We start from the raw sequence: 9745 nt of genomic DNA, 5'->3' as shown, positions 1-9745 counted from the left end.
ACCAGGCACGGGCAGTGCACGGAGACTCCCACAGAGACGTGCTCCCTCTCAGACCTGCACCCCAACCCCCTGCCTAAGACTTGTATGCAGGGGCCCCACAAAATCTCATAGCCCCGGGCCCACGGGACAGTTAATCGGGCCCTGCCCATCCTGCCGGACCAGGCCAGCGACCGGACCCAGCGACCACCCAAGGCTCCACGCTGGGCCCAGCCCGGCCTCTCAGCCCTGGGGAGGGAGGTTTTGGCTCCACTTCCCGGCGGTGACTCGTCTACTTCGCTTTGGCGATTTTCTCACCATCGCCACCTTGGAAACGTGTATTAGCTGCAGAACAGCAGCGTCCTGGCTCCGGCCGGGGGGTGGGGGGTGGGGCAGGGCCCCCTGGTGCCACCCAAACACAGCCCAAAGAGACCCCACTCTCTGCCCAGGGAGAGAACCCAGGAGTCCTGGCTCCTACCCCCCTTGCTCTAACCACTGGACCCCACTCCCCTCCCAGAGCCAGGAGAGAACCCAGGAGTCCTGGCTCCCACCCCCCCTGCTCTAACCACTGGACCCCACTCCCCTCCCAGAGCCAGGAGAGAATCCAGGAGTCCTGGCTCCCCACCCCCCTGCTCTAACCACTGGACCCCACTCCCCTCCCAGAGCCAGGAGAGAATCCAGGAGTCCTGGCTCCCCACCCCCCTGCTCTAACCACTGGACCCCACTCCCCTCCCAGAGCCAGGAGAGAACCCAGGAGTCCTGGCTTCCAGCCCTGAAGCAGCAGCATCCCATTGAAGTCAAAGTGGGGCAAGTGGGGGTGGGGATTTCTTGTCCCCTTGTCGCTGGCGAGTTGCTGAGCTGTGTCTGTGATGCCCCCCCCCCCCCCCCCAAGAACCACAGAGACAGGAAGCCGGGGGGGAGGATGGGGGGAGGTGGCCGGGTGCAGAGAGAGACACAGCTCAGAGAGCCAGCGAGAGAGAGAAAGGGCTGGGTGTAGGGATGGGGAGATAAACGGGGTGTCTGGGGAAGGATAGATATGGGGTACACAGGGATGGAGGGATGGATGGGGTACACAGGGATTGGGGTACACAGGGATGGTGGAGGGATGGATGGGGGTACAGAGGGATCAGGGTACACAGGGATGGATAAATGGAGGGATGGATGGGGGACACAGGGATTGGGGTTCACAGGGATGGTTGGAGGGATGAATGGGGGTACAGAGGGATTGGGGTACACAGGGATGGTTGGAGGGATGGATGGGGGTACAGAGGGATCGGGGTACACAAGGATGGTTGGATGGGGGTACAGAGGGATCAGGGTACACAGGGATGGATAAATGGAGGGATGGATGGGGGACACAGGGATTGGGGTTCACAGGGATGGTTGGAGGGATGAATGGGGGTACAGAGGGATTGGGGTACACAGGGATGGTTGGAGGGATGGATGGGGGTACAGAGGGATCGGGGTACACAAGGATGGTTGGATGGGGGTACAGAGGGATCAGGGTACACAGGGATGGAGGGATGGGGGACACAGGGATCGGGGTACACAGGGCTCGACACATACTGTCTCCCCACCCAGCCCCACAAGCTCCTTCCTGCTAAATATCAGCCCCGCCCCCCATGACCCCACCCGCTGGTTAGGGACAGCCCGGGCTGGGTGCAGCCGGACAGACTGTGCAGGGGGCACCCAAGAAGGTAAGAACACGCTGTGCTCTGCTCCCCAACCCCGCCATGCGCCCCACTCTGGGCCCCTCTACCCTACAGCCCCCCATGACCATTAGACCCCACTCCCCTTCCCGAGCCAGGGAGAGAACCCAGGAGTCCTGGCTCCCAGCCTCCCTCCCTCTAACCACTAGGCCCCACTCCCCTCCCATTGCTGGGGAGAGAACCCAGGCGTCCTGACTCCCAGCCCAGCCTCCTGCTCTAACCACTAGCCCCCACTCCCCTCCCTTTGCTGGGGAGAGAACCCAGGCGTCCTGGCTCCCAGCCCCGCCTCCTGCTCTAACCACTAGCCCCCACTCCCCTCCCTTTGCTGGGGAGAGAACCCAGGCGTCCTGGCTCCCAGCCCCGCCTCCTGCTCTAACCACTAGCCCCCACTCCCCTTTCCCGGGGCAGGGGGAGAACATGAGTCACTGCAGCAGTTTGACTCAGCGGGGCCCAGCTGGGGCGACTGGGACGCTGGGTGGGCGGGGGAGGGGCTATGTTAGCAATGGGGGGGGGGTCCCCCGATTCCAGGGCTCCTGGGCCCAGCTCGGGTTCCTCTTGCAGGTCCGGTAGCCAAGACTCTGCCCGGTGGCCCGGCTCGGCGGGAGATGTGGGCCTGTAGCGTGGGGAGCTGCCTGCTGGCCGTGACCAGCCTGGTGCTGCTCTGCATGGCTCTCGTCACCGACTACTGGCTCTTGGCCATCGGCGCCAACACCACGGCCCACAGCGGGCTCTGGCAGGTGTGCTTGCCCGTTGGGTGCCAGAGCCCAGCCCACGTCACCGGTGAGCAGACGGCTCGGAGGTGGCCCTTCTGGGGTGGGGCGGGGGCTGGTTATCCAGGGGCCTCTCACCCAGCGCTGGGATGCGGCCACCTCTGGGGTGGGGCGCAGGGGCTGGCTATCCAGGGACCCCTCGCCCAGGGCTGAGATGCAGCCACCTCTGGGGTGGGGCACAGGGGCTGGCTATCCAGGGACCCCTCGCCCGGCGCTGAGATGCAGCCACCTCTGGGGTGGGGCACAGGGGCTGGCTATCCAGGGACCCCTCGCCCGGCGCTGAGATGCAGCCACCTCTGGGGTGGGGCACAGGGGCTGGCTATCCAGGGACCCCTCGCCCGGCGCTGAGATGCAGCCACCTCTGGGGTGGGGCGCAGGTGTTGTACTTAAAGTACTGCACAGGATCTTTTCAGGGGGAATAAGACAAAACACCACATTTATTAGTAATACATATATTCATTAACACTGTATCATATGCATATAATATATTACACTTACACTCACACACACACACAAACACACTCCGTCTTGTTGTTACCAATTAGTTGCTCCCCTTAACTTCACTGGCCAGGTGAGTTAGATGGGGGAGGGGGTGGAGCCGGGCTTCTGCCGATCCGGATCGATGCTCCCATGTTGACAAGACGAGACCCGGGGTCCTCTGCAAGACACCTCACTTTTATAGCAGCTTTCCTCTTATGCAAATCTATACTGGATTCAAACTCTGTGTCTGTGTCCATTGGTCCTTTGTGCTGCTTTCTTTTGAGTGTTGTCCCAATGCTGCAAAGAGGGTGTTTCCAAAAGAAGGTGCTTGCTTCTAACCCCCGAGGCCGTCGGTATGTCTGCTTGTCTTTAACGAGCCCACTTGACACGTTTTATTGTCCTTGGGTCTGGCTCCCAGCCCCTCTCCAACAGTTGAGGTTGTCTGGAGGTGCTGCCTTCCATGCCTTGCTCATCCACACCTCATTCATTCAACAGGGCAATTGATTAAGAGTTGGGGGGTGGGGGGAGCTCTTGTTCTACTGCTAGCAAAAAGAAATTTTTCTTCTATCTTATTCTATCCTTAGGGGCTATAATATTATACCAAGGGCAATGCAAAGTTTCTAAATGAGGCTTTGATACAAAGTCCCATGAAAACAGAGGTCACATGTGGGTAGACCCACCACAAGGTTATATGAAGAGGCACAATGTAAAGTCATATGAAAATTATCAGAGATTTATCTACACAGGGGCTGGCTATCCAGGGAGCCCTCGCCCGGCGCTGAGATGCAGCCACCTCTGGGGTGGGGCGCGGGGGCTGGCTATCCAGGGACCCCTCGCCCGGCGCTGAGCTGGGTTCTCTTCTCTCCTCTGTTCAGGTGTTTTCAGCTTGCTCACGCATGTGCTGTACCCCGAGCCGGGGCCCCAGCGCTGGCCATGCCTGGGGCCCGACGGGTGCCTGCATACCAGGACGCAGGAGCAGCTGGCTGGGGAGTGACAGGCCTGGAGATGGACCATGGGCAGGGGAGCAGGGGTGTGTGTGTGTGTGTGTGTGTGTGTGTGACTCCGCCACCTCACCCCCAGGGCCGGATTAAGGCAGGGGCTTTAGGGGCTGCAGGCCAGGACCCCGGCTCAAGGGGGACCCCGCAAAAATCAATCACCAGCAGCGATCTGCAACCCCGGGCTGTCTCTCTGCCTGGCCGGGCCCCACGCCGCTCCTGGAAGCAGCCGGCTGCTGGCACGTCTCTCCTGGCGGATGGGGGGAGACGGCTCTGCGCACTGCCCCCACGCCTGGCACCAGGCACGGGCAGTGCACGGAGACTCCCACAGAGACGTGCCAGCAGCAGGTCGCTTTCGGGAGCGACGTGGGGCCCGGGCAGGCAGGGAGCCGGGCTGAACCCTGCCGCGCCACCGGCCAGGAGCCGCCTGTGATAAGCGCCACCGTCCGGAGCCTGAACCCCGCACCCCCTCCCGCACCCTGACCCCTGCCCTGTGTCAGAATCCCCCTCCTGCACCAAACCCCCTCCCAGAGCCTGCACTCCTCAGCCCTCACCTGCACCCCAATCCCCTGCACCAGCCTGGAGCCCTCTCCTGCACTCAAACTCCCTCTCAGACCTGCACCCCAACCCCCTGCCTAAGACTTGTATGCAGGGGCCCCACAAAATCTCATAGCCCCGGGCCCACGGGACAGTTAATCGGGCCCTGCCCATCCTGCCGGACCAGGCCAGCGACCGGACACAGCGACCACCCAAGGCTCCACGCTGGGCCCAGCCCGGCCTCTCGGCCCTGGGGAGAGAGGTTTTGGCTCCACTTCCCGGCGGTGACTCGTCTACTTCGCTTTGGCGATTTTCTCGCCATCGCCACCTTGGAAACGTGTATTAGCTGCAGAACAGCAGCGTCCTGGCTCTGGCCGTGGGGGGTGGGGGTGGGCAGGGCCCCCTGGTGCCACCCAAACACAGCCCAAAGAGACCCCACTCTCTGCCCAGGGAGAGAACCCAGGAGTCCTGGCTCCTACCCCCTTGCTCTAACCACTGGACCCACTCCCCTCCCAGAGCCAGGAGAGAACCCAGGAGTCCTGGCTCCCACCCCCCTGCTCTAACCACTGGACCCCACTCCCCTCCCAGAGCCAGGAGAGAACCCAGGAGTCCTGGCTTCCAGCCCTGAAGCAGCAGCATCCCATTGAAGTCAAAGTGGGGCAAGTGGGGGTGGGGATTTCTTGTCCCCTTGTCGCTGGCGAGTTGCTGAGCTGTGTCTGTGATGCCCCCCCCAAGAACCACAGAGACAGGAAGCCGGGGGGGGGGGAGGATGGAGGGAGGTGGCCGGGTGCAGAGAGAGACACAGCTCAGAGAGCCAGCGAGAGAGAGAAAGGGCTGGGTGTAGGGATGGGGAGATAAACGGGGTGTCTGGGGAAGGATAGATATGGGTTACACAGGGATGGAGGGATGGATGGGGACACAAGGATTGGGGTACACAGGGATGGTTGGAGGGTTAGATGGGTGCACAGGGACTGGGGTACACAGGGATGGTTGGAGGGATGGATGGGGGTACAGAGGGATCAAGGTGCACAGGGATGGATAAATGAAGGGATGGATGGGGGACACAGGGATTGGGGTTCACAGGGATGGTTGGAGGTACAGAGGGATCGGGGTACACAGGGATGGAGGGATGGGGGACACAGGGATCGGGGTTCACAGGGATGGTTGGAGGGATGGATGGGGGTACAGAGGGATCGGGGTACACAGGGATGGATGGATGGGGCTACAGAGGGATCGGGGTACACAGGGATGGAGGCATGGGAGACACAGGGATCGGGGTACACAGGGCTCCTCGGACGCTCACTCTCCCCACCCAGCCCCACAAGCTCCTTCGTGCTAAATATCAGCCCCGCCTCCGTGACCCCACCCACTGGTTAGGGACAGCCCGGGCTGGGTGCAGCCGGACAGACTGTGCAGGGGGCACCCAAGAAGGTAAGAACACGCTGTGCTCTGCTCCCCAACCCCGCCATGCACCCCACTCTGGGCCCCTCTACCCTACAGCCCCCCACGCCCATTAGACCCCACTCCCCTTCCCGAGCCAGGGAGAGAACCCAGGAGTCCTGGCTCCCAGCCCCCCCTCCTCTAACCACTAGACCCAACTCCCCTCCCAGAGCTGAGGGGACAACCCAGGGGTCCTGAGCCCTGTGGGTGGTGTTGTTGGTCCCCAGTAGCAGAGAGGGGCTGGGGGGAGAGACCATGGGGTGACCATCCAGGGGCAATGGAAAGAAATGAAGCCAAAGTGAGCAAGGGGGATGAGGGGCCAGATACTGGCTGGGGGGGTCCATGGGCTGAGCCGGGGTGGCAGGGAGGGGGCAGGATACCAGGCTAGGGGGGTCCATGGGGCTGATCCCCAGGGCGGGAGCCGCGAGCTGGCTGAGGGGGGCTGGGTTTGCGCGGGTCCCTGGCTGACGGGAAGGTGTAAGAACAGTTCAGGGAAGTGGCTGGGGTGTGAAAAGCAGACGCAGAGAACAGCAGCTCCGCTAACTACTGGAGAACTCTCCTCCCCGCCCTCACCGGGGCTAGAGAGAGACCCAGGCGTCCTGGCTCCCAGCCCCCACCCCCACCCTCTAGCTACTAGGCCTCACTCCCCTCCCAGAGCCAGGGAGAGAACCCAGGCGTCCTGGCTCCCAGCCTCCCTCCCTCTAACCACTAGGCCCCACTCCCCTCCCATTGCTGGGGAGAGAACCCAGGAGTCCTGGCTCCCAGCCCCGCCTCCTGCTCTAACCACTAGCCCCCACTCCCCTTTCCCGGGGCAGGGGGAGAACATGAGTCACTGCAGCAGTCTGACTCAGCGGGGCCCAGCTGGGGCGACTGGGACGCTGGGTGGGCGGGGGAGGGGCTATGTTAGCAATGGGGGGGGGGTCCCCCGATTCCAGGGCTCCTGGGCCCAGCTCGGGTTCCTCTTGCAGGTCCGGTAGCCAAGACTCTGCCCGGTGGCCCGGCTCGGCGGGAGATGTGGGCCTGTAGCGTGGGGAGCTGCCTGCTGGCCGTGACCAGCCTGGTGCTGCTCTGCATGGCTCTCGTCACCGACTACTGGCTCTTGGCCATCGGCGCCAACACCACGGCCCACAGCGGGCTCTGGCAGGTGTGCTTGCCCGTTGGGTGCCAGAGCCCATCCCACGTCACCGGTGAGCAGACGGCTCGGAGGTGGCCCCTCTGGGGTGGGGCGGGGGCTGGTTATCCAGGGGCCTCTCACCCAGCGCTGGGATGCGGCCACCTCTGGGGTGTGGCGTGGGGGGTGTTTATACGGGGATCCCACGCCCAGCGCTGAGATATGGCCATCACTGGGGTCAGGAGGGGGGCTGGTTATACAGGGGCCCCTTGCCCTGCCCTGAGATGCAGCCACCTCTGGGGTGGGACATGGGGGGTATTTATACAGGGCCCCCTTGCCTGATCCTGGGGTGTACATGGACAGCTCTGCCGATGCCCCTCACTCCCGACCCGCAGCCCCCTGCTCCCCCAGCCCTGGCCTCCCCTGGTGCAGGCGTGGGGTTGGGACTGCGGGGGGGGGGCGGGGCGGGTTCCTCATTAGCCCTTCGTGTCCCTGTCCCCCCACAGGGTATATACAAGCCACACGGGCCTTCCTGATCCTGGCCGTGCTGGCCACCGCCGCGTCCGTCCTGTCCCTCCTGTTCTCCGTGACATCCTGCGTCCGCATCCCTGTGAGCACCGACCTCCTGGCCTCCATCGCAGCCTTCACCGCCGGTAGGGACCGGGCTCTGGGCCTGTCCTGTCAGGGGGTGGGGGGCGCTGGTCCGGCCCCAGGGCGGGGGCTGGCTGACCCGGGGGGTCTGATCTGGCCCCATGGGGGGAGGGGGCTGGCCGAGGGTGTCCGCTCTGGCCCCATGGGGGGAGGGGGCTGGCCGAGGGGGTCCGCTCTGGCCCCATGGGGGGAGGGGGCTGGCCGAGGGGGTCCGAGCTGGCCCCACGGGCGGGCGGGGGAGACCGGCCGGCTTGGGCACTCTAACCCCCCGCCTCACAGGCAGCTGCACCCTCATTGCCATGGGCGTGTACACCGGCGAATCCTGGCACAAGAACCAGGACGGGCAGATCCAACTGATCTTCGAATGGTCCTTCTACCTGGGCTGGGCCGCCCTGCTGCTGCTGGCCCTGAGCGGTGAGAGCGGGGCCGGGTGCCGCGGGGAGCCGGGCCAGGGTGCCGGGGGGCAGGAGTCAGTGGATGGGGTGCTGGGGGCAGGGGAGGGGGCGCCGCGGGGAGCTGGGTCAGGGTGCCACAGAGGGCAGGGTGCTGGGGAGAGAGGCCAGGGGATGGGGTGCTGGGGGGAGCGGGTCAGGGAGCCATGAGGGGCAGGGTGCTGTGGGGAGAGGCCAGGGAATGGGGTGCTGGGGGGCAGGGGCGCCGCGGGGAGCTGGGCCGGGGTGCCAGGGGGACAGGAGCCAGTGGATGGGGTGCTGGGGGCAGGGGAGGGGGCGCTGTGGGGAGCTGGGTCAGGGTGCCACAGGGGGCAGGGTGTTGGGGGGAACAGGGGTACCACAGGGAGCCGGGCCAGGGTGCTGGGGGGGGCAGGAGCCAGTAGATGAGTGCTGGGGGGCAGGGGAGGGGGCGCTGGGGGGAGCCATGGGGGGCAGGGTCCTGTGGGGAGAGGCCAGGGGATAGGGTGCTGGGGGAGCGGGACGGGGAGCCATGGGGGGCAGGAGCCACTGGATGGGTGCTGGGGGGCAGGGGAGGGGGCGCCGTGGGGAGCAGGGTGCTAGGGGGCGTGGTGGGAGGGGGCGCTGTGGGAATCTGGGTCAGGGTGCCCCGGGGGGCAGGGTGCTGGGGGGAATGGGGTAGGGAGCCATGGGGCAGCAGGTGGCGGGGGGCAGCTGGGGTTGTGGGGGGCGGGGTGCCGTGTCGGGGAGAGGAGGCTGGGAGGCTTCAGGGAGGGAATGCTGCGCAGGGCGAGGGGAGGAAATCGGGGGAGGGGGCTGTGGGGAGATGGGGGCACTGTGGGGGGCAGGGCACTGTGGGGCAGGGGGTGCTGGAGGGGGCTGTGGGGCTGTCTCCAATCTCTCCCATCTCCTCCCAGGTACCTTCGCCCTTGTGGCCCACCAGCGCCATGCGGGATACGAGAGGCAGTGACCGGAGCCCCGGAGAGATGGGGGACTGGATGGACCCCCCTGCTGGAGCGGAGCCAGCGCCCCCTAGAGGGGAAAGGCCTCGTGCCCCATTCCCTGCCACAGCCGGTCCCCGCCCTCTGCTGTGGGGCTGGAGGACAGCCGGCATCCCCAGATGCTCTAGCCGGTGGTTTTAGGGTCTGTTCATCTTTGGGCCTTTTCCTGCTTTGAAATAAATTGTCCCTTTGCATCCGAACCCCGTCTCCCCCCAGTTACTGGACCCACAGCGGGGACCGGGCTGGGTGGGCCCGGGGTCGATCAGGGGGGCCGCCTGGCCCATGGGGGTTCCAGAATCTTGGGGTTACCATGGGAGTCAAGATGTGATTAGAGCCAGGGAAGGGGGGCCTGGCTCTTTCGCTCTAACCACTAGGCCTGACCCCGAGGGATATCTGACCAATGACCAGTGGCAGGGAGTCCCGGGGGGTAACCCCGCCAGTGCCCAGTGGTGGGCAGTACTGGGGGTTAACACCACCAGTGCCCAGCGGCAGGGAGTCCCGGGGGGTAACCTCGCCAGTGCCCAGTGGGGGGCAGTACTGGGGGTTAACACCACCAATGCCCAGCGGCAGGGAGTCCCGGGGGGTAACCCCGCCAGTGCCCAGTGGTGGGCAGTACTGGGGGTTAACACCACCAGTGCCCAGTGGCAGGGAGTCCCGGGGGTTAA

At 64.9% G+C, this 9745-nt stretch overlaps 1 protein-coding gene across 2 annotated transcripts; it reads left to right on the top strand.

The window, feature by feature from the left end:
• Window positions 1-1498: 1498 nt before the first annotated feature.
• On the top strand, window positions 1499-9280 carry LOC101945564 (protein NKG7). 2 transcript variants are annotated; one of them, XM_065574064.1, is made up of 5 exons: window positions 1499-1673; window positions 2247-2465; window positions 7525-7671; window positions 7949-8083; window positions 8997-9280. In XM_065574064.1, exons 2-5 carry the CDS (start codon window positions 2291-2293, stop codon window positions 9047-9049), a joined length of 510 nt encoding a protein of 169 aa, XP_065430136.1. In that variant the 5' UTR covers window positions 1499-1673; window positions 2247-2290; the 3' UTR covers window positions 9050-9280. The 2 variants fall into 2 exon arrangements, with proteins under 2 accessions (XP_065430136.1, XP_065430135.1); XM_065574063.1 differs by lacking the exons at window positions 1499-1673; window positions 2247-2465 and adding exons at window positions 5637-5898; window positions 6876-7094.
• Window positions 9281-9745: the final 465 nt, after the last annotated feature.

The sequence above is a fragment of the Chrysemys picta genome, chromosome 20 (assembly GCF_011386835.1).
Source record: "Chrysemys picta bellii isolate R12L10 chromosome 20, ASM1138683v2, whole genome shotgun sequence".
Taxonomy (NCBI): Eukaryota; Metazoa; Chordata; order Testudines; family Emydidae; genus Chrysemys; species Chrysemys picta.
The sequence above is the reverse complement of the archived record's forward strand: the minus strand, read 5'-3'. Positions and strand labels throughout refer to the sequence as shown.